The sequence below is a fragment of the Sus scrofa genome, chromosome 15, assembly GCF_054392235.1.
Source record: "Sus scrofa isolate SSC_HxYL_T2T_F1_AM1 chromosome 15, Sscrofa_HxYL_maternal_Yorkshire_Landrace_v2.0, whole genome shotgun sequence".
In the NCBI taxonomy this organism is placed as follows: Eukaryota; Metazoa; Chordata; class Mammalia; order Artiodactyla; family Suidae; genus Sus; species Sus scrofa.
This window is the reverse complement of record NC_139397.1, coordinates 148,409,903-148,433,740: the sequence shown is the minus strand read 5'-3', so window position 1 is coordinate 148,433,740 and position 23,838 is coordinate 148,409,903. Positions and strand designations below refer to the sequence as shown.

General features: G+C 53.1%; 1 protein-coding gene across 9 annotated transcripts in view; it reads right to left on the bottom strand.

Annotated features, from left to right (window-relative positions):
- Window positions 1-23,838, bottom strand: part of MROH2A (maestro heat like repeat family member 2A) — a 51,046-nt gene that overhangs the window by 5,413 nt on the left and 21,795 nt on the right. For 6 of the 9 annotated variants that reach the window (XR_014829333.1, XM_084999118.1, XM_013984614.3 and 3 more), the window contains 20 exons: window positions 23,692-23,744; window positions 23,219-23,326; window positions 18,196-18,315; window positions 17,938-18,060; window positions 17,126-17,278; window positions 15,833-15,955; window positions 14,708-14,787; window positions 12,765-12,873; window positions 11,877-11,972; window positions 9,226-9,330; window positions 7,690-7,813; window positions 7,013-7,131; window positions 6,080-6,232; window positions 5,040-5,194; window positions 3,729-3,888; window positions 3,470-3,657; window positions 2,919-3,056; window positions 2,062-2,176; window positions 509-655; window positions 206-388 (listed from right to left, as the gene is read on the bottom strand). Coding sequence is in view for 8 of the 9 variants with exons in the window: in XM_084999118.1 (XP_084855244.1) it covers window positions 206-388; window positions 509-655; window positions 2,062-2,176; window positions 2,919-3,056; window positions 3,470-3,657; window positions 3,729-3,888; window positions 5,040-5,194; window positions 6,080-6,232; window positions 7,013-7,131; window positions 7,690-7,813; window positions 9,226-9,330; window positions 11,877-11,972; window positions 12,765-12,873; window positions 14,708-14,787; window positions 15,833-15,955; window positions 17,126-17,278; window positions 17,938-18,060; window positions 18,196-18,315; window positions 23,219-23,326; window positions 23,692-23,744 (2,552 nt within the window). In the remaining variant the exon portion in view is untranslated. Of the gene's footprint in view, window positions 1-205; window positions 389-508; window positions 656-2,049; window positions 2,177-2,918; window positions 3,057-3,469; window positions 3,658-3,728; window positions 3,889-5,039; window positions 5,195-6,079; window positions 6,233-7,012; window positions 7,132-7,689; window positions 7,814-9,225; window positions 9,331-11,876; window positions 11,973-12,764; window positions 12,874-14,707; window positions 14,788-15,832; window positions 15,956-17,125; window positions 17,279-17,937; window positions 18,061-18,195; window positions 18,316-23,218; window positions 23,327-23,691; window positions 23,745-23,838 lie in introns of all 9 variants that reach the window. The other 3 variants (XM_084999119.1, XM_084999123.1, XM_084999122.1) reach the window with 2 other exon arrangements.

Below are 23,838 nucleotides of genomic sequence, written 5' to 3'. Positions count from 1 at the left end.
TCCCTAGAACAAGATTTTTTATTTTTTCCAAATGTCATGATCAGTCAACCAACACATCAGTGCCGAGTTGCACCTGAGCCCTTCCTGCTTCACAGCACATCTCTTCTCTGGGGACTAGAAGTGCCCACTCCTCTCCTCAGCAGCCATTTGTGGGGCCCCCACCAGAGCCAGGGCGGGGCGGGGCAAGGCTCCCACGTGGACTCACATTGTCAAAGAAGGTTCTGCACTGCTCAGAGATGGCGTCGAAAGCAGACCCCACGTCCCCCTCCCGCAGTTCCGCCAGGACCTTGGCCAGGGCCTCCATGCCCTCGGAGGTCACGCTGGGGCTCACCGGCCCCCTCAGGGAGCACAGGCACTTCTCCAGTAAGAGCTTCCGGTACTGCCTCACCTGGGGGGAAGGGGAGCCGTCAGCCCCCACCCCCACCACGGACCGAGACACTCCAGCCCTGGTCCCTCAAGCCCCCGGGCACTGCACCCCAGGGCCCTGAGCTCAGGGTTGGGCACAGACCTTCCTGGGGGCACCGAGGGCCATGTTCCCGAGGGCGCGCAGAGAGAGCACCCGCAGGGCCTCGTCCTCCTGGTCCACACCCTTCTCCAGCATCAGCACCGCCGGCTTCAGCAGCTTCTCCCGGTAGAGGATCGGGTCTCTCATGAACTGGAAAGGAGAGCTTTTTACAGTCACCCCCAAGATCAGCGCACGTCTCAGCCACAGGACAGGACGTGTGGGGGAAGCTCGACGTGCAGCACCGTCTCTCTGTGAATGGGAGCGGACTCTGAACCCCAGCGCCCAGGACCCGCTCTTGGCCCCTCCGCCTGCCAGCCGTGGGACCCTGGTACGTCCCGCCACCCCTCCCAGCCGGTTTTCTCATCGGCTAAAAGGGGGCAATACCAGCACTTGCCTCACGGGGACGCTGTGACAGTTTGGAAATGCAAAAAACGCGTGGGAAATCCTAGGCAAGCCCCTTACCTGTATGAACAGCCTCATTCCTTAGTCATTCCTTCAGTTAACGGGAGGGAGGCAGCCACCGTGTGCAGGCGCCGTGGCGCCCACGGTGTCTGAGCAGAAATGTACCCCAAGGATGGATTCCACTCTTCTGAGATTCAGAGTCAGGGCAGGCCTAGCACTCAAAACGCCGGGACCTCAGGACCCTCTGCTCTGGCATGCGTGTGTGCAGGGGTGTCAGTGTGTGTGCACACATGGATGTGATTTATGAACCTTAAACTAGACACCGAATGGGAGACCCCAAAATTGAAGAATGAATTATTCTGCCCCCCCCCCCTTTTTTTTTTGTCTTTTTGCCATTTTCTTGGGCCACTCCTGTGGCATATGGAGGTTCCCAGGCTAGGGGTCGAATAGGAGCTGTAGCCACAGGCCTACACCACAGTCACAGCAACTCGGGATCCGAGCAGCATCTGCGACCTACACCACAGCTCACGGCAACGCTGGATCCTTAACCCACTGAGCAAGGCCAGGGATCGAACCTGCAACCTCATGGTTTCTAGTCAGATTCGTTAACCAAGCCACGAATGGGAACTCCTACTCTGGCCCTTTATAGATCAAGTTCACTGTCTCGTTTTAGGTCAACGGTTGGGTCCTACAGCATCCTGGGCATCGGGCAGCCAACAGAATTTCTCCTAAAAGCTTTCCGGCCACTTCTTCCCAAAGTCCTGAGTGCATGGAGGAAGGGTACTGGGCCCTCTCTCCTGGCCTTCCTACTGGCCAGGCCCTCCTGCCAAACCTTCCCCAAGGAAGCCCTGCTCCGGCCCGGGCACTGCTGGCACTCACCACGTCACACATCATCACACATCACGTGGCTGCTATGCTTCAGGGCACAGGCCATGTCTCAGCCCCTTTCGCCACAGTACCCACCCCAGACCACTGGCGTGAAGGAGTGAATGAACACACAAACGGGGGATGTTCGCCTGCTCCCTCCCCTGGACTCAGGTGCGCCTCAGCCCTGGGCACCTCCCTGAGATGGGCCCCCAGGAGAGCCCAGGGGATCGACCACCCCCTTCCTGCACCCCAGCCCTCCAGCCCCCCTCGCCCACCCGCAGCCATACTTCCACGCAGACCGCTGTGCTGCTGATGCGGCAGCTCAGGACCTCCGAGGCCATGCCCCTGAGCACCAGCTCCGACAGCCTCTGCTGGTAGCCCTCGGCGTTCCGCAGGCACAGCCTGTAGGGGGACAGCACCATGGTCGGGGGTGGGGGTGAGGGGGCACCTCAGCTCCTGCCGGGCACAGTGCTCTGCAGCAGGGCGCCCAGGGCTGGATCACCTAGGTCAGGAGGTCCCCGAAGTACTGACACTCCATCTCCTTTTTATAAAAAGGGACCAGAACAAGGGCTAGTCAAGAGCGCTCAGGGAGTTCCCATCGTGGCTCAGCAGTAACAAACCCAACTAGCATCCATGAGGATATAGTTCAACCCCCGGCCTTGCTCAGTGGGTTAAGGATCTGGCATTGCCGTGAGCTGTGGTGTAGGTCACAGACGTGGCTCAGATCCTGAGTTGCTGTGGCTATGCTGTAGGCCGATAGCTGTAGCTCCGATTCAACCCCTAGCCTGGGAACCTCCATATGCCTAGGAGGTGGCCTTAAAAAGCAGAAGGAAAAAAAAAGAGAGAGAGAGAGAGAGAGAGAGAGAGAGCTCAGGACCTGGGAAGGAACTCCTAGTCCTGCAGTCCTGGCCCAGCTCAGAAGCCCTACGTGGCCTCAGACACACCACACGTAGCTCAGACCTTACTTTCTTGCCTTGGAGCAGGAAGGGCTGCAAGAAAAGCTTCCCTTGGCCCTGCCCCCTCCCGCCACCCAGAGTATGGGATGTGGGACATGGCAGTCTCTCAGAGCGAGGCATTCAGCCACGACCCAGACCTCCCAGCAAGAAGATGCCTCTGTCCCCGCCCCACAGAGCCGGGTGCCCACCTGGCCAGCAAGCTGACTCCTTGTAGGAACGTTGAGCTGCTTTCCAGGAGCGTCCACACATCCTGCTCTTCCAGGATGTAAAGCAGCAGGTCGCCTCTGAGTCTCCTGAACAAGAGCTGCATGGATTTGATTGCCACCCTGGAAGAAGGCGGGGCTGTGTCACGACGTGGCTGCCCTGCCATGAGCACCTGCCCTGCCTCCGATGGGCTGTGTCACGACGTGGCTGCCCTGCCATGAGCACCTGCCCTGCCTCCGATGGGCAAAGCTCTGCACCCAGGTCTGTGAATAGGCCACCCAACACGGGCAGGGCCTTGCTCAAGGGGCCAAGAGTGATGGTGGGAGACGTGAGTCTGCAAACTGAAAATCACACTGTACAGGACTCATGGGCGGGAGGGTCATGAGTCAGATCAGCTTCCAGAAACTTCTCCCACCGGGAGGGGACAATGAGGGCCTCTCAGTGGAGGTGACAGTTGGAGTCCAGTGACTTCTAAGAGGCTGCATCCAGCCCAGGCCCACTGCCTTACACACCCCCCACCCCTCCCCGAGAGCACCTTTGAGGGTTGATCTCCTCGGGGAGGGTCCCCTTGTGGACGAGTCTCCATGTCTTCAGGACGGGCGACACAGCCTCCGGCCCCTGGCTGCTGCTGAGCTGCAGCAGGAGGGTGTAGATGAGCTCCGGGAAGAGGTCCGGGAGCTCGTCGTCCATCTTTTCAATGAGAAGGTGGATGGTGCAGAGCGTCTGCAGAGAGGAGGGCCAGAGGTGTCGGGGCTCCTACTGAGCCCCCAAGGAGCACCTGCCCCGTGACTCACCATCAGAGGGTCCACCGCGGCCAGGCGCCAGATGTCAGCCTTGGAGGTGGCATTGACCCTGGGCGTGAACCTCGACTGCAGCCGGCCCATCAGCCCATGCAGCATCGTCCGGGCAAAAGGCACATTCTCCGCCACAGCCAGCCACACCTCCGTCAGGTGGCTAGCCAAAGACAGGGGATGAAACTGTGTGTTTGGGGTCATGTGCCCTAGCAGGTCAGAGCCCCTGTGGACCCCCAGGCAGGCAGACCCCTGAGTAGGGGCAGGACTCTGGAGGCTGGATCTCAGGGAGGCCGAGCCCCAGCTCTTAACCCATGCAAACCAAGAGATGATAAATGCCTGCAGTTCCAAGCTTCCAAGTCGGTGCAATTTGTTACATGGTGATAGCTAACTCATGCAGTGTAAGCCAGCCAGCCAGTGGCCTCAGCCCAGCACGGCTCAGAGAGGGGTTAATCTCCTTAAATCAAGCCACCTGCACTGCCCTCTGAGCTGCACCTGGGGCAGGGCTGCCCTTCTGAGAAGCACCTCCAGGGCGGAGCCAGTCCATCCTTTCACATGGGGCAGCCCAGGAGGTTCTGGATCTGACGCCTGTGCTCAAAATTAGTCTCTGCATCCAGCATCTTCTGCAGTATCTGCCGCGTCTCTCTCCACCAAGTCTCAAGGCTGCCCTTTGCTCCTCAGTTTCCACTGCTCTGAGGACACCTGCCCCCCCTCTTTCTGGGCCCTCCTCAGAGAACTCCAGCACCATCCCGACACAATCACTCCTCAAACTGGTGAGATGGTACCAGCTGCTTGTGCAACACTGTGATAGAGACGCAGGGTCTGGGTACCATTTGTCAAGATCACAGGGTTTGTGTCGCTTTACCTTGAGGCCACCTGAGTGGCCTGGGGCTCTGTCACTTTATCTTTGGGCACTGGACTAGTCACTTCCCTCTCAGGGCCCCATTTAGGGGAAGGAGGACAGAGTGGGGCTTCTCCAGAGGCCTGCTCAGCCCTTGGGGGCCACGTCCTGTGGTTGATCCAGCCCGGAGCTCTGTCCTCCAGGGGAAGGAAAGGGCTGCCCAGGGAAGAGCCCCGAGGGGGGGACCAGGACACGTGAGGCACTGTGGGGTCGGGACTCCAGCTTGAGAGGATGGTGCTGTAACATCCAGGCTCTGAGTCCAGGTTCCCAGAGGCTGTACCACCCCCGGAGATGCAAGGAGAGGGTTTGACCCGCCCGGGGGTTGGACAAGGTGCCAGTCAAGGCCCTAGCCTCCTGGGGTGAGTCCGGCATGGTCTGGGTGGCACAGAGGGCCCCACCCCCAGGGCACCCACCTCTCCATGGGCAGCGGCTGCCGCAGGAGCGATGTGAGCACGGTCTCCTGGTGGTGATGCGCCAGCAGCAGGATGCCCTCGATGAGGAGGCGCCGCACCTCCGGCTGGTCCACCACCGGCAGGTGGACCAGGATGGCGCCCAGGATCTCGGCCACCTGGGAGGGGCTGGGGCATCACCAGGCAGCCTGGCCCCTGTGGACCACCTGCCCTCATCCCACTGCACACCCCTCTTCTTGCCCAGCTGGACAGTGGGTAGGATAACTGCCAGCACTCCTTCCCACACACCTTCTGGTCTCGGCCTAGATTTTATCAGGTTTTCCTCATGGGAGGCGGTGTGCTGCTCTAAGAGAGAGAGCTCAGGCCTCCAGACCACCGTCCACTTACTGATAAGCCATCTTCAACATGTTCTTTTTTTTTTTTTTTTTTTTTTTTTGGCTTTTTGCCTTTTCCAGGGCTGCACTGCGGCATAGGCAGGTTCCCAGGCTAAGGGTCAAATCGGAGCTGTAGCCGCTGGCCTATGCCAGAGCCACAGCAATGCCAGATCCTTAACCCACTAAGCAAGGCCAGAGATGGAACCTGCAACCTCATGGTTCCTGGTCAGATTCGTTAACCACTGCGCCACGACGGGAACTCCTCTTTTTCTTAATATTTGATTTGAATGGCCATGTACAATTCCACCTTCGGCATGAACTACTGGATCCTTTCTAGTTTTGGCAACACACATACCAATGAAATCACAACTTTTTTTGGCCATAGCGTGCAGCAATGTAGGATCTCAGTTCCCAGACCAGGGATTAAACCCCATCTGCAGCAGGGAAAGCACCAAATCCTAACCATTAGACCACCAGGGAACTCCCAACATATTCCTTCTTGTTCTAGAACCCTACTTCCTCCTCTTCTTCATAACCATGGACTTGGGGGGTGGGAGGGTGGCAGGGCATAGGGAATGCTCAGCAAGCAAGGCTGGGCCCTTGCCGTCCCTGTAGACTGTGTGCACGGGCAGCCCCGGGCCCCAGGTGATGCAGCCAGCGTGCTGTCACCTTGTCCTCCAGCTCCTTGACCCGCATCTGGAGGAAGATGCCGATCCAGGTGACGGAGGCCTTGTCATGCTGGAGGTCCATGGCCCCGATGTTCTCACAGAGCTTCTGGATAAGCGCGACCACCTCATCGCAATTAAACTGCAAGCAGGCCACCTAAAACCAGAGCAGCCTGTTTCCGGGGTCCGACAACCAAGCCCCGAAGACCCTGGGCCCTCCTGTCTCCGCGGACAACTCTGCTCCTTTATCACAGCCCCAGCCCAGGCCCCCATCCTCTCTCCAACCATGGCACAGCCTCCTCCAGCCTCGCCACCCAGCCTCTCAATCACCGGCCTGCTCGTTGTCACCCAACTGCAAAGCCTCGGGGAGGCACCCCAAGCTCTCCCTCTTCCTATGGCTTGGCCCACCCCACTGAACCCCAGACAGGAAGCGTCTCCCCAAACCCTCCCTGTCCTGACCTTACTGTCCTGCAGCCTTCCCTCGGGGTGTGCCCTGAGCCCTCATGCCCTTGACCTGTCCTGCCCATGCACAAGCCCCCGTGCTCCGCAGAGCCTCCTCTGCCCCCTGAGGCAGAAGGGACCTTGCCCCTCTGCGGCCCCCAGAGTTTGGGCGGCTATGGGCACTTTCTCTCACTAATATGCCATCCTCCCGCCTGCATGCAGGGCCTCTGACTCAGTCCTTCTGGGACCCCTCCGTGCAGCACATGATGGGGACAAAGAGAAGACAGCTGAGGGCTGTTAAGCGCCTTCCATGTGCCGGGCCCCACGGAGGCGAGCTTACACATCACAGGCCATTTTAACACCCAGGATGGCCCATGATTGGACCAAGGGAAACCCTGACCTCCAGAGGGGGATGGGCGTCGTGCAAGGCCCGGCCTCCCAAGGTGGCCCAGGCGCCCGCAGGCCACGGCCCACACAGCCTTCTGGGCTTCATCACCTTGGCGATTCTGGAGGATGCACTGACCAACTTCTCCGTGTCCGAGCCCTGCAGGTCCTCCTTACATTTCTCAAGCTCCAGCTCCTTGGAAGCACCCCAGGAGGAGCAGGTCTGGCTTGCTGGTGGGAATACAATTTCAGACACAGTCAGCCTGGACAGAGGGCCAGCATCATGGCGGCCTCCTGCCCCGGCCCTGGAGGCCTTGGTTCCACGGGACTGTAGAGCCCCGCAGCCTCTGGATGTCCCTCCCTTCTTGCCTCGCCCCTCAGACCACCTTTATGGAGGCTTAGAGGGACACTCTATCAGCTGCCAAGCCAGAGGCAAACTCTCCCCCTGTGAAGGTCCCCCCACCGCCCTCCCTCTGAGCCCATCTCTGGCCAGTTCTGCTGCATCCTTGCTATCTGTGAGATGACCCTGTCCCACCAGGGCCCCTCAGTGCCCAGGACATGCCCTCAGTGAGTCAGCTAAACCAATGAGCCTCTCCCTCCAGAAGCCACCACAGCCTCTCAGTGAACTCTGCAACCCCCACCCCCCCGCCATCCCTGCCCGTCGCTCTTGTTTGTCTACACAGAGAGGCCACACTGCCTCCCCCAGGACAGCCCCACAACCAACACCCCTGAGGTCAGCCCTCCCTCCTGGCCTGGAGAGGCTGATCTTGATGACCGCCTTCCCCATACCGTGAAGATCCAGCAGGCTGGACAGGACATCCATGGAGGCCAGGCGGGTTCTTCTGTGGGAGTCACAGGTGCATGGGGCGATGAGTCCGACCAGGGAGCCAAACTGCCCCAGCTTCAGGGGGATCTGAGGGACAGGAGACCACAAGGCTCACACCCTCTGACCCACCGAGCACATCGGGTGCTACCCAAGGGCACTGCAACCAGCAGTCAGAGAGGATGGGCCCCGCTCTCAAAGCACCGCCATCTGGGAAGCCCGAGCTTCCGGCCCCAAGCCCCACCACTGGGCCACTGGAGGCTGAGCAGCCAGGATCCGAGGAGCCTGCTCAGAATGCACCCCTTGTCTGAGCACCTGCCTTGTTTCTATAACTGATCCCTGGCTTCAAATCTTAACTTCCCTACTCACTAGCTCTGTGACTTGGGTGGGTATTTAGCCTCAGGCCCTCGTGCTCCTCATCTGAAAATCAGAGATGATAATGGGGCCTCTTCTTTTAGGGAGCATCAACACCACGGGAATGAAGGTGATGCATTCTGCAGGGCACCTGGCCTCAAATGTTACCTAGCAGTAGTCTTTTACTGTTTTTTCCTGGCCATGCCCACGGCATGCATGCAGGAGTTCCAGGGCCTGAGATTGAATGCGCATGCTACAGCAGTGACCAGAGCTGCTGCCATGATCATGCTGGGTCCTTAACCGACTAGGTCACCAGGGAACTCCACTTGGCTCCAGCCTCGCTTCGCTGGGCCTGGGTCCCACCTGGATGGTGCTCCAGGACGGGGGTCCTGCACACCTTGTTCTCAATGTGCATCGACCCCAAGATATGAGGGACAGAACCCCCATCGTCCTAGTGCCAATACTGTCAGATGCTTGATGAACCAAAAAGTTGTTGCTTTCTAGATTTTGTGATGTCTGTAGTATTTGCTAAGCTTTGTAAAATTCATGGTTTTTGGTGATGTATTTTCTCATTCTTAGTAAACACTCACTTTCCTAATGAATGTGGTATTCATAATTGTGTATCCCTTTCTTTTTCTTTTTCTTTTTTTTTTTTTTTTTTTTTTTTTTGGTTTTGTCTTTTTAGGGCCACACTCATGGCGCATGGAAGTTGCCAGGCTAGGGGTTGAATGAAAGATGCAGCTGCCAGCCTACACCACGGCCACAGCAACACAGGATCCGAGCCACATCTGTGACCTACACCACAGCTCAAGGCAACACAGGATCCTTAACCCACTGAGCAGGGCCAGGAATCAAACCCACGTCCTCATGGATACTAGTCAGGTTCATTACCGCTGAGCCATGATGGGAACTCCATGCATTCCTTTTTCCTAAAGAGGGCCTTCACCTCTGGGTGAACCTCAGGCCTCACAAAACCCGGGGCTACACCACGCCCAGCCCGTCCTATCCCTCAGCACCCCCAGAGCCCCCAGGCCAGCTCCTCCCAGGGGGCTCTTCAAGGGGCAGATCTTGATTCCAAAATCATTTCCTCTCCTTGCTCTGTGGATGTGAGAGTGGCAGACTGGGGCGCTGGGGTCTCCCCGACTCACGCAGACACCGACGCTTTGGACATAGATCTGCATGAGATGGAGATGAAGGTTCATCGCTTTCTCCCGCTCCCATTCTCTCTCGGACAAGATCCACTTTTCCAGGAGCTGCAGGTGGAGCCCAGAACACAGGAGGGAACATTAAAATCCTGAGGCCAGCTCTTTCCTGGCCATTACGGCTCTCCTCGTCTCTCCCACTCAGGGTCCCACTTTCAAAGCTCTAGGTGGTTCCAGATACTTCTGGTTCCTTCGTGGGGGGCGGGGGTGGGCACCACGAGGGCGATGAGGCTGTGAGCAGAGAGCGGCCCCGGGCTCCTCACCAGGAAGGTGCTTGGCTGATGTGTTTGGCCTTGTTCCAAAGGTTTGGCTGCAGGAGAAAGAGCCAGGAGCACAGCCCCCCTGCACTCCAAGGTCTAAGCGGTCATGTGCCCAAGGGCAGAGCTTAAAACACGAACTAAAACTCGGGAACTAAAAGGAAAAATAAACCAATCCACAATGATAGAGATTTCAGTACCTCTTTCTCAGTAACTGATCATCAAGAAGACGAAATCAGGAAGGATGTAGAAAATCTGGACAACTCTGGCAACCAACCAGGCCTAACTGATATGTCTGAACCCTCCACCCAGTGCAGTGGAATACTCTCCAAGAACTCACAGAACATTCACCAAGATCGGCTTTGCCTGGGCAACAAAACAGGTCTCATGTGATTAAAAAGGATTTGAATTAAACAAAGCAAGTCTTCAGACTACAATGGAGTTAAATTAAGGATCCAAACCAAAAAGATCTCTGAAAAACTGTCAAATATATGGAATTTTCTAGATGGCCCATGAGTCAAAGGAAAAGTCAAAAGAGAAGTTAAGCTGCATTTTGCATGAAAATGAAAATTGGAAAGCAACATATCAGGATGAGTGGAAGGGAGCAGCAAAAAGCAAAAGTGATGGGCTTGTACTAGCTGCTCCCAGTTTCAAGACTCACTGTAACACTGTGGTATCAAGACAGGATGACATCAGTGTAAACACAGACAATACATCACGGGAGCAGGACAGATATCTAGGAACAGATGCACACGTAAGTAGTCAATTGAGATTTTGGTTGGTTGGTTGCTTGCTTTTTTTTTTTTTTTTTTAGGACCGCACCCATGACAAATGGAGGTTCCTGGGCTAGAATCGGAGCTGCAGCTGCCGGCCTACATCACAGCCACAGCAACTTGGGATCTGAGCTGCATCTGTGACCTATACCACAGCTCACGGCAACACCGGATCCTTAACCCACTGAGCAAGGCCAGGGATCGAACCCGTGTCTTCATGGATACTAGTCGGATTCATTAACCAATAAGCCATGATGGGAACTCTGATTTTTTCCTTTTTTTAAGGCTGCACCCAAGGCATGTAGAAGTTCCCAGGCTAGGGGTTGAATGGGAGCTGCAGCTACTGGCCTACACCACAGTCACAGCAATATGGTATCCAAGCCACATCTTCGACCTATACCACAGCTCCCTGCAATGCCAGATACCCAACCCACTGAGCAAGGCCAAGGACTGAACCTGCATCCTCATGGATACTAGTCAGATTCCCCTGCTGTTTCCCCCGTGCCACAGCAGGAATTCCCAATTAACTTCTTAATAAAGGAATTATTAATTCTTTAATAAAGATGCAAAAGTAACTCAATGGAGAAAAGACAGCCTTCCCAACTAATAGTGCTGAAACAATTGGTTACCCATGTGTAAAAAAAAATTAAAATAAACTTTGATCCATATTTTAAAACTTAAAAAAAAACATATCATACCCTTAATTGTAAAATCTGAAACTACCAAGTTCTAGAAGAAAATCTAGGAGAAAATCTTTGTGACCTTGGGCTAGGCAAAAAATCTCTTAGATCTGACACCAAAATCATGATCCATAAAAGAAAAAATAAGTTAGACTTCAGCAAAATTAAAAACTTCTGCTGTTCAAAACACACTGTGAAATTAATGAAAAAACAACTCACAGACCAGAACGATATATCTGAAAATCACATATCTAATAAAGGACTCGTTTACAGAATATATAAAACCTCTGAAAACTCAGTAATAAGAAAGTGAACAGAAGCCTGCCAGGACCCCTCAAAAATACCAAGATGATGAAGGACAAAAACAGTCTGAGGAATTGTGCCAGACTGAAGGAGAGAAACTAAAGAGACATGATGATTAAATGCAACTCATAATCCAGATTAGATCCTGGGTCTACAGGGAAAATACCTATAAAGGACATTAATGGGACAAGTAGTGAAACATAAATATGGCATGTATATTAGAATATGCATTGTATCAATATTAAATGTCCTGATTTTCATCATTGTTGCTGTATCAAAGAACGTTCTCGTTCTTAATGTCTGCAACTCTCCATGACGCAAAAGTAGTGTGTGTGTGCGTGTGTGTGGTGTGTATAATGAGAAAAAGAAAAAGAAAATGTCACAAGATATTAAGAATCTTGGATCTGGGCAAAAGATATACATGAATTCTTTGTACTGTTCTTGAAACTTTTTTAGTCAAGTTTTATCTAAAAAAATTGCCAAGTCAATTCTTAACGCACACCCCATTTCCCAGCAAGAGTCTGACCCTTAGGCTGGCCTTCTGGGAAGTGTGACCATCCCTCCTGGCCGTCCAGGCAACTCACATGCACCATCTCCTGCAGGCCCTTGGGGTCCAGCTGTCTCTGCATGAGCCCCTCCATCAGCTGCTCCAGGGCATGCAAGGCGTTCACATACAGGGTCTGCGGCCAAGAGAGGGGAGAGCTGGGCACCAATGGGGGCGCCCAGCCACCCGCCAGGACTCTGTGCAGATCCACACCAGGGTCTGATCACCACCCTTCAACTTCTGCCCAGATTGAGTTCTTTTTACTTAGCCTCTCATATGATGTAGAAAACAACCTCAAGAGGAACCCATTTTGCAAAGGTGGAAACTGACCTCCTAGAGCCCAGTTCTCCTGATCCCTTATCCTGGGCCAGGGCTTTGAGGCACAGAAGGCTACCTGTCCACCAAAGATTTGTCCTCCTTTCCCACCGCATTTGGGAAACAGCCCTCCAGTCCGGGACCACAGATCCCAGGACCCCTTGCATTCAGATGGAGCCACGTGACTGAGTTCTAGCCAATGGGAGTTGGGCAAAGCAGTTCATAAGTCCTCCAGACTCTCTATCTCTCAAGACTCTTTACCTCTCAAGATGGATATATCAGTACCCACATGCACCTGGAAGATGTTAGCCATGCCTTGAAGATGGTGGGTAGGGACTTTGTCAGCCCAGGTCCATGAATAACTGCATGAAGCAGACCCATCTCCATCTCTGCTGCCAATTGAACCTTATTTGAGTGAGAAATAACCTTTCATCTTGTTAAACCACAAAGATTTCGGGGTTTATTTCTTACATCAGCTAACATGACCTTACCCTTACTGATAGAGCCTGCTGCAGTTTGCTGCCTCTGATCACTCACAGGGGGTTCCGGATGGTGGGCTCATGTGAACTTCCAAGCCCTGACCCAGAAAACAAAGGGGCCCAGAGGGACCTACCTTAATGGACTCATTGTTCTCTCCTGGAGGTTGGAGAGAAATTACAGAATGTATACCGATATCCATCAGCTCACTATTTTCCTCTGTGGAGTAGTAAGGCCTCAGTTTGCTGGGGAAAGAAGTGACCAGAGGAGTGGTCAGTGGCCAGTCTGGGCAGTGGAGGTGTGTCACAGAATGAGGGAGAGGCCAGCTTCTCTGGTTAGGGGTTCAGGCATTCCTCCCTCCCCAAGGGCCCTGACTCCCCCCACCCACCAGTGTAATGATGGTCTGTGATTGAGGGGGAGCCTCAGGGGTCCAAGGCCACCCCTCCACTCGTTTCCTCTTCTGAGCCCGCCCCTCTCCTCTTCAGAAACATGCCATTGCTCCTCCCTGACCTCAACCGTGAACTCTGCCTCCCAGGCCGGTCCTGGCCCAGGGGTTTTCCACTGTAATACCTGGACCAGCAGCAGCAGTGTCACCCCGGAGCTTATTAGAAATGCAAATTCTATGGCTCCACCTCAGAGCTGCCAAATCAAAAACTCTGGAGTGAGCCCAGCCATCTGTGTTTTAATAAACCTCCTGGGGTGGGAGCTGGCTACTTGATACACATTAGCTCATTCTCTTTCTGACCTTTTCATAGATCTCAAGCCTAGGTGCATCTTAGAATCATAGGAGAACTGGAGTTCCTGTTGTGGCGCAGCAGAAATGAATCCGACTAGGAACCATGAGGTTGCGGGTTTGATCCCTGGCCTTGCTCACTGGGTTAAGGATCTGGCATTGCCGTGAGCTGTGGTGTAGGTCGCAGACACGGCTTGGGTCTGGCATGGCTATGGCTGTAGCATAGGCGGGCAGCTACAGCTCTGATTAGACCCCTAGCCTGGGAAGCTCCATGTGCCACAGGTGTGGCCCTAAAAGGACAAAAAATAAAAAATAAATAAATAAAATAATAAGAATCATAGGAAAACTCTTAAAGGGCCCCAAGGGCCATGTCAGTCCCCAGGGATTCTTATTTAAAGATCTGCAGTGGGATAGAGTATCAGTATTGTCACAAGTTCCCCACGGGCTCTCTTGTGCCTCCAGAATGGGAGCCGCCATCCACTCAAACTTTAAACTCCTGCCCCCAAAGGGGTCCTGCCAGGACCCTCCCGCTCCCACCCAAACCCAATAACTTTGTTCCAGCCCAGGTCAAAAGCCAAAAGCCAACTCCCACACCAAGTCCTTTGGCAGCCCTGTTATAATCCACTGAGTCGCATCTCGTTAGTCGCGTTCTTTTTTGGTCTTAAATTTTACTCCTTTGTGGTTCACCTACTAATATTCAGCTCTGACCTGTAACACCTCATGTACGTGTTTCTTCTCTCCAAGTCCCTGAAGGGATGTTTGTGAACTTCATTTAAAGTCTGCCTATGCGTCCCCTCTAAAATAACATACAGTTCTGCTGTGAGCCTAAATGATGAATCTGCTCTAGCAGGTGAAGAATCTCTAGAGATGACCTGGTCACTTTCAATATGAATTATCCAAACCCCTAACTTCTTCCCGCTCTCCCTGTCCCACCAGTGGATGGACCATTCCAGGAAGGCAAGCCTCAGGCATATTATTACTCTGTCTTAACTGCATCAGTACCACATCAATAAGTAAATGTCTTGATTAAGCCCTACCCAACTGGGAAGATGCCATCTCTCGGCTGTGTTATGTGTCACTGTGTGATTTCTAGATCGAAACATCCCCTAATGGATCAAAGAATAGCTCCCCCATCTGCCATTCACCTCCCGATGCAAGAAGAGCCCAACTTGAAATATTGCTGAGAATCATAAAAAAGAGCTGGCGGAAGGCCCCTGGCCCAGGAGTTGCCACCTAAGACTCCGGCTACGGGGGCAACAGAGGGCAAATGGGAGTCCCCGAAAAAGCAAAGAGCAGTGGTCTCAGACTCTATTCCCACCAAGGGGAAGCGCTTGGGCCCAGCTCACCTCAGGTACGAAAGAGCATCCATGGCCATTGTCCGCACGGGAGAAACCAGGCTGTCGGGCGGTTCTGCCTTGATGATTGCCTGTCATTGAGAGCAGGGCAGTGAGTGGCCAAGCCGCCCAGGGGCCCAGGACAGGCAGGGGGAATGGGCGTGGGCTGACAGTGACCATGATGGCAGCAGCACCCAAATGGTTGGAGCCAGGAAGACCTGACATCCCACCATGCACCCCCACACCCCATCCTGCTTTCATTCTTTTTCCACAGTGACCTACGACATCTTGGGGGAGACAGCAAAATCTGGCAAAAGGAGTGGGGCTGAGACGCCTTTTGCTCCAGTCTGCCACTTACTGGCTGTGTGTCCTTGGGCAAACCGCTTCCACGAGACGAGGACTCAGGTGTCTGTTCCCCAGCGCTGGGCCAGGCCAGGGTGAAACTGCACACATAGAGCTTTCCACCCCAAGCGGGACCCTAATGAAATTGTGTGGCCTTCTCAGGCCTCCGGTTCCACCCACATCTCATTCCCCCCAGCTGCTTCCAAGGCAGCTGGAGCAGCTCCCGGGGCCCAGGCGTGGTGGTCTGGGAAAGAGGGACAGCGGCTGCCCCACGAACTCATCAGCCCCCGACACCATCTCTTGTCTTTGGACAGTTGACACTTCCTAGATTTTAACAAAGTTCTGGGGCTGTGGTGTAGGCCGGCAGCTGCAGCTCTGATTTGACCCCTAGCCTGGGAACCTCCATACGCTGCAAGTGCCAAAAAAAAAAACACCAAAGTTCTGGGCAAAACATAGCTTTAAGTCTAAGCTGGCAGCAGAGCCCTGTATCCTGGTCCCACCTACGGAGAAACACTAGGGCTACATCTGGGCTGAGCCAGGCACCCCAGAGCATCACAGAACCCAAGAGGTCCAGGGTCTTCAGCCCTGGTTTCTGGAATGGTTCCCAGCCATGACACCCTTGTTCAGATACAAGAATGTCACACCCAGAACTCCTACGGTTGGATCAAAGCAGAATTGAGACAGGTGGGGCTCAGGGACCCCTGCTGCTGGCCCCCTTCCCAGGACCTCTAACTGGGGGAAGCCAGTGAGCCCCCCAAAGTCCCCAGGATGGAGGAAACCCCTGACCCGACTCACCATTATAATGCCAGTGAGAGTGGCCTTGTGGGCAAATGGAAAGTCCTCCAGGTCCTTGATGTTTCTGACAGCACCAGTGACCTGTACCACACTCTTCATGAAGGCTATCTTGAGGCAGACGTCCTGTGCTCAGACAAGACAAGGGACAGGGAGGAGTATGCTGGGAGTGACCCCAAAGCCTCCAAGCCCCGGTCTGCACTCCCGCACCCCACGGCCGCATAGGACACTTCTCCCCACACTGAAGAAGAGTCCATGGCGGGGCGCTGAGAGACAGCCCCCCCACCCCATTCTGTCCTTCAGCCACCTGGCGGGGATGTGGGCCAGGCGCTGGACAGGACACAGCCTTCCAGTGCCCCGCAGAGGGGCTGCCTCCCCCACCCCCACCCCCCCACCCCCCAACTCTATGCCCAAGAACAGCAATGCTCATCAGTGGGCATTTACAGGGGCTCCCAGCCCGGGCATCACCGCAGAGGCAGAACAAGTGATGGAGATAAAATCATCTTTGCTCTTAAGGCGCGGATGAACCTGGAGCACATTACGCTGAATAAACGAGCCAGTCGCAAAAGCATGGCTGTTGTAGGCTTCCAGTTACACGTGATACCTGGAGCGTCAGGTTCACAGCAACGGGAAGTCGAAGGCGGTTGCCGGGGAGGGGAGGAGAAATGGGGAGTTGGTGCTCGTGGGGACCGAGTTCCAGCTGAGGAAGATGGAGAGTTCTGGAAACTGATGGTGGTGATGACCACACAATAGTCTGAATGTACTTAACACCAGTGAACTGGGAGCTCAGCAAGGGCTGTGACGGCAAATTTCATATCACGTGTACTTTACCGCACTTCCCAAAACGGTAATAATAAGTCATGTTTTGCTTTATTCTCTGGGGTTACTCCTCCTTGCCTTTCTAAGAAAGTAACCATTCCCCTTGCAGCTCTGAAGACAACCCCCTTCTTGTCCCTCAGGTAAGGGCTTGGGTCAAATGTCGGGGTGGGGGGGGGTGGAGGTGAGGGTAGAGGGCGTGAGAGAGGCTGGGAAGAGTAGGGGGCCTCATCCTGTGCCTTTAGGCACCCTCACTCTGCCCAGCCCTTGGGAAGGGCTGCCCACCCCCGCACCCCACATCAGAGAACAGCACAGATTAGGGCAACGGGCTTTCCAAATGCTGGGTGTCAGGTGAGACTCCTGGGTGTCCCCTGGGAGGGGGGAGGAGGGACCCTGATAACGATGCAGTGACTCTCTGCCGGCCTGGCTCAGGAGGGCATCTCCCAGGAGTGGTGGGGCTCCCTGACGTCACGAGGTTACCTGGCAGCTGCTGGAGTAGTGGTGAATGATCTTGGTGGTGATGGGGTTGTCCACGTAGGAGAGGAGCATCTGCGGGTGGCAGTAGGAGGCCACACAGCTGTACAGCACCATGAGGGCGCCCTTCACTGTCTCCCGCCTCCAGGGATGGTCCTTCTGTGAGGCCGACCGGAAGAAGAACCGGGGGGGGGGGGGGGGGGGGGGCGCGGAGAGGAGGGCGGGTCTGTTCCTTCTGCTGATTGTTTCCTGGGTGCCTGAAAAGCTCACTCATTTATTCATTCATCCAACACGTCTTTACCAAGCACTTACTACATGGCAGGCCCTGGGTGTACAGGGGTGAGCAAGCCAGACCAGGGCCTAACCCTAACCCTAAGCCTAACCCCTAACCCTAGCCCTAGCCCTAGCCCTAACCCCTAACCCTGACCCTAACTCTAACCAAACAGCAGATGCTGTGCCCTCCTTCATATCTTCACCTGCCGGGCACCTGCTCTTGGGGAGGAGGTGTTAGAGGCCATCAAACCCACGGGGGAGGGAGGGCCAAGAGTCAAGGCCAAACCCTGAGGCATTGGTGAATCCAGAGGGTTGCTCCCTGGAGCTCCGGCAGCCTGGGGCACCACGCCCTGCTGCCCCGGCCCTGGAGAGGCAGCCTCCAGAGGCCGGCCTTCGGCTGCCTGGGTCCAATGGCCCCCTTCACGTGTTGAAGGAGACACAGAGGGGAGCTTCTTCCTGTGGCCTGGTAGGAGCCCGGGTTGGGGCCTGAGAGCACTGTTCTGAGGGGCCCCTGGGGGCCTGATTGTGGAGCCAGGGCGACTTACCCGCCAGGCGCCGATCTGCCAGGACTGCTCCGACTCCTGGATCCTCTCCTCAAAGTCGTGCAGCACATTTAGCACCGTCTTTACCTGGCCCCGGGCGCACAGGCCGAAGCACAGAATCACGCCCTGCGGGGACAGGCGGCCAGGCTGGGGGAGGGCGGCGGGCCAGGGGGGCCAGGCGGGGACGCCCCTCCTCACAACCGCAGGTGTGCCCATACCACATCCCCCGAGGGTCCAGAGGGGACTGCAGGGCGCCTTCACCTCACGGTCGAAGTCGTTGCTGTAGTCTGTCCTGTACAGCAGCTCCAGCAGCAGCACTTCCACCTTGTCAGCCTCCAGGCCCATGGCCAAGGTGAGACCCAAGGCCCGGTACAGGAAGCCCTGGAGAGGCAGAGGGACAAAGGGAGCTTCAGGCCTCCCACTCTGTCCTTTGCAGTCACTGCCGTGGGGGATTTCGCTGCTCATCCCTCTCCATTTTAAAAAAAAGGATATTTTGTATATTTTTAAAAATAAGTATTCAGGAGTTCCCCATCATGGCGCAGCGGAAACGAATCCGACTAGGAACCATGAGGTTGTAGGTTCGATCCCTGGCCTCGCTCAGTGGGTTAAGGATCCAGTGCTGCTGGGAGCTGTGGTGTAGGTCGCAGATGCGGCTGGGATCCTGCATTGCTGTGGCTGTGGTGTAGGCTGGCAGCTGCAGCGCCAATGAGACCCCTAGCCTGTGAACCTCCATATGCCGTGAGTGCGGCCCTAAAAAGCAAAAAAATAAAATAAAATAAAAATAAAAATAAGTATTCAGGTTATAAGAGCAGGAATATTACAAATAGCAGGTGCCATATTTCTCTCTTGCGTAAGCTGAATCAATCTGCCGCCGTGTGGCAGAAGCCCCAGCTGGTGATCGCTCTCAGTTGTCTCCTTCCCCAAGGTCTCATTTCCCCTTTGATTCTATTCATAGCCGTTTCGTTTGTCCACACAGAAAATTTCCATTTTCACAGAGTACAGCTCCTTTCTTGCCTTTGGTCTGTCTTGGTTTCTTTGGATGCATATGAAGGCTTATTCCACGTTAAGACTCTAAAAATACACATCAATATACCCCTCCCGCTGTTCCGTGGTTGTATCTCATTTGGTACGTGTACAGCTTTGATCTCTTCCGGGAGAAGACATCCTTCTTTGCTGTGCTTCTTTTTCAATGTGCTCTCAGCTATTCGCTTACAATTTGTTCACTCAGATGAACCTGGACATAGTCTTAAATTCCATAAAACTGTCAAATTCTCACAGTAACTCCTTTTGGGAATTTAGGAGTAAAGTGGATTGCAGATTAACTTGAGAAAAAAGAGGCCCTAAACAACACTGAGCCTTTCTACCCAAGAGCCAGAGATTGTGTCTATTTCCTATCCAGGTTTGTTTCAGCCTTTCTGCTTCTCCTTGCAGTTTGGAGTTCTCCGCTTTGGTTCCACGTATTTTCTTTTATGTTTTCATTTTTTCAATTTTGATTGAAGCAAAGTTGCGTTACAAGCTCGTGATCCTTTTCTGCGGCCCAACAAAGTGATTCAGTTAATACATGTGCACACGTCCGTTTTCTTTCCGATTCTTTTCCCACACAGATGATGACAGAATATTGGGCGGTGTTCTCTGCATTATATATTCACTATCTTACGGGATTATATATTTTACCTTGTATTGCTACTTGGAAGAGATCTTTTTTCATTATATTGTATTTTTTTTGTTTATGTTCATATAGGAAAGATCATGATTTCTGCGTATACATTTTGGAAAAGAATGCCTCTTTTCTTGGAGTTCATAAATCTGGAGGATGCGTCAGCCCTTTTGCCCCCACCTGGAGGATGCCAGTCTGAGTGATGAAGAAACTGGAAGAGCCCTGATGAAATTCCTTCAGCCACTGGGTCCAACATTGATTTTTTAAGTTATCTGGGCCATTTACTTACTTCCGTTAAGCTAGATGAGTGATTACAATATGGTTGAATTAAACGCACTTGCATATTATGTACCATATACACGTTTCTTTAAAGTGGGCACCTGATAAGACCTTACACCCACAAATCTATAGCGTTTAGCTACAGAAGATCTACTTTGTTATTCATTATTTTACATCCGCAACTATAAGGGGCACATATCTGAACAAATGCAAAATTCAGTTGACACCTGTAAAGATCTTGTTTTAAACATCTTTATTGAGATATAATTCGTATGCTGTTCCATTAACCCACTTAAAGTTGACAAATGCAGTGGCATGTTCACAAAATTGGGCAGCCATGCTCACAGTCTAGTTGAGAACACTTTCATCACCCCCAAAAGAAACCCCGCACCCACTGGCAGTCCCTCCACACCCCCCGGGTCCCTGGCAACCATTCATCTACCTTCTGTCTCTACAGATTTGCCCATTCGGGAGATTTCAAACAACTAGAATCATACCATATGTGGTCCTTTGCGTTCCTTTGGTTATTTGTTTGTTTGTTTTTTAGTTTGCCTTTTTAGGGCCACACCCACGGCACATGGAGGTTCCCAGGCTAGGGGTCCAATCAGAGCTGTAGCTGCTGGCCTCCGTCACAGCCACAGCCACGCCAGATCCGAGCCACATCAGCAACCTACACCCCAGCTCACCGCAACACCGGATCCTTAACCCACTGAGTGAGGCCTGGGATCGAACCTGCGTCCTCATGGATACTAGTCAGATTCGTTTCCACTGAGCCATGACGGGAAACTCACTTTGTATTTCTTTGCATCGGTGTTCCTTTCACTTCGCAAAATGTTCTCAAGGATCATCTTTTATGTACCATGTATTAGTATTTCATTCCGTTTCATGGCAGAATAATATTCCATTGTATGGCTATAACACATTTTGTTTATCCATTCATCCATTGATGAACATCTGAGTTTTTTCCACTTTTTGGCTATATGAATAACACTGCTGTGAACACGTACGTGCAAGATCTTGTGCGGACATGTATTTTTATTTCTCTTAGGCATACATAGTTAAGAGTGCAATCGCTAGGTCATACGGTAACTCCATATTTCATATTTCAAGGAAATGCCAAACTGTTTTTCAAAAACGCTGCCCCATTTTGTATTCACTCCAAGAATATATAAGGGTTCCAATTTTCCCATATTCATGCCAGCCCTTGTTATATTCAGTCTTTAGCCATTCTTGTGGGTATGGAGTAATATCTTATTGTGGTTTTGTTTTGCATTTCCCTAGCGGTAACAGTATTGAATATTTTTTCATCTGATTACTTGCCATTAGTGTATCTTTTTTGAAGAAATGTCTATTCAGACCGTTTGCCCATTTTTACATTGGCTTATTTGTCATTTTATTATTGAATTTTAGTTCTTTATATGTTCTAGATACAAGTCCCTTATCGGGGACTAGATTTGCAAATACTGCCTCTCATTCTTTAGGCTGTTTTCTCACTTTTTTTTTTTTTTTTGTCTTTTCTAGGGCTGCACCCGTGGTATATGGAGGTTCCCAGGCTAGGGGTCTAATTGGAGCTGTTGCTGCCGGCCTACGCCAGAACCACAGCAACTCGGGATCCGAGCTGTGTCTGCAATCTGCACCATAGCTCACAGCAACGCTGGATCCTTAACCCGCTGAGCAAGCCCAGGGATCGAACCTGCAACCTCATGGTTCCTAGTCAGATTCGTTAACCACTGAGCCGTGACTGGAACTCCTCTTCTCTCTTTCTCGATGGTACTGTTTTCAGCATAGGATTTTTTACTAGTTTGGTTTGGTTTGGTTTTTTGTCTTTTTAGGGCCACACCTGCAGCATATGGAAGCTCCCAGGCTAGGGGTCAAGTCAGAGCTACAGCTCCCATACTACACCACAGCCACAGCAACACTGGACCCGAGCCACGTCTGCGACCTACACCACAGCTCAGGGCAACGCCAGATCCTTAACCCACTGAGCAAGGCCAGGGATTGAACTAGCATCCTCATGGATTCTAATCGTCTTGGTTACCGCTGAACTCCCACAACAGGAACTCCCAGATGTTTTAGTTTTGATGATGCTCACTTTCTCTATTTTTTCTCTCATCACTTGTGCTTTTGGTGTCCTATCTCAGAAGGCTTTGCCCAAGCCAAGGTTATGAAAATTTCCTCCTACACTTTGTTCTAAGAATTTTATGGTTTTAGCTTTCGTGTTTGGATCCATGATCCATTTTGAGTTAATTTTTGTGTATGTTTTGAGGAACAGGTCCAACTTCATCCTTTCGTAAATGGCTCTGCAGTTTTCCCAGCATCATTTGTTTAAAAGACTACACTTTCCGCAATGAATAGTCTTGGCACTCTTGCTGAAAATCAATTGACAGTAAATGCGAGGTTTATTTCCAGACTCTCAACTCTATTCCATCAATCTGTTATCTATCCCAGTGCCAGTATCACACTGTCTCATTTACTGCAATTGTATAAGAATTCTTGAAGCTACAAAACCTGGGCCCTCCAACGTGGTTCATTTTTAAACCATAACTGTATTGGTTCTTCTGGGCCCCTTACATTTCCAGATGAATTTTAGGACCACCTTGGCCACCTCAGGAGGGAAAAAAAGTCAAATAGGATGATGGTAGGGGTCATACTGAATCTGTAGAGAAACTGGAGAGGGTCACAGCTTAACTATTTTGTCTTCCTGTCCATGAACGTGAATGTTTTCCACTGATTGAGACCTCTGACTTTCAACGATGTTTACAGTTTTTTAAAGACCCCTTCACCATGAAATATGCACATGAGGTGTCATGAGCCAGAAGCTGGATGACCCAGGGGCGAAAAACTAATCAGTGAGATGGGCATGGGGGAGGGGACAGGTGTGCAGCAGGGTTTGGCAGAAGGCATCCTTTCTAGAACTTGGGGGTCGAGCTCCACACCCCAGCTTGCCCACTCTTATTTTCACCTCGGAGCCTTATCGTCTTCCCCTCTTTGGCCTTCTGTGGTTTAGTCATGTCCTCATCCCTTTCACTATCCACCAAAAATCTGTTCCGACGTCTCCTTCCACCTGTTGGCTCAATTATGACAAGGCTTCGGGTGGGGAGTGAAGTGGGAAGAATGGGGAGCTGGTGGTGGAGGAGAGACGCCCAGCTCCAACAAAGCAGGCCCCTAAGGGGAAACAAAGCAAAACAACGTAGGCAGACCCACTGGTCTAGACCAGCCATCTCTCCTCCCGGGACCCTGTAGACAGCCACAGGCACAACTGGTGTCACACCCAGCTGTGACCCTCTCCCGTGGACGATCCCCGGCGTTCCCCTCCCTGTCTGGACGGCCCTGCCCCTGGGGACCAACCTTCTCCAGGGAGGGGCTGTCGAAGCTCTCAATCTGGTTGTTTAGCTCTTTGCTCAGACGCAGGCTCCAGTTGGAACCCCGAGTCTTCTTGAGGGAGTTTCTCAGAAACTGGGGAGGAAGAGGGTGAGTGGGCGGTGCTCCAGGAAGGGGGTGTGACCTTGGGCACTGCTGACCCTCCCTGGCCCCGCCCCCAGTCTCTAGATCACTCCACCCACAAGGCTATGTTCTGTGGGCTTGGGGAGCTGCTGGGGAGGGGCGTCGCCCGGTGCTGCTTTCCTGGGTCTCAGTTCCCCAGAAAAGGCTCTCTCCTTCCTGTTGTGGTCACGCTTCTACTCCCCACATCTTCTGATAAAAGGAAAACACGCCCCTTAGGGCCGCCAACCCCGCCTAGAGCCCTCCCCCACCTCCCTGTCTCTGCCCCCCCCGCCCCGCCCCCGACCCCCACTGGCCTCAGCAGGAGGGATCACCTCTACCTGAATCAGCTTATCCTCCCAAGTCTTCTGATTCCAAGTAAACTCAGTATGTTCTGCAGAAAAAAGGGCCACATGGGCTGGTCGCTTCTGCTCTCCACGCCCCCCACCCCGGGGCCTCCTCCTCAGCCCCGCATCAGAGCCCCTCCC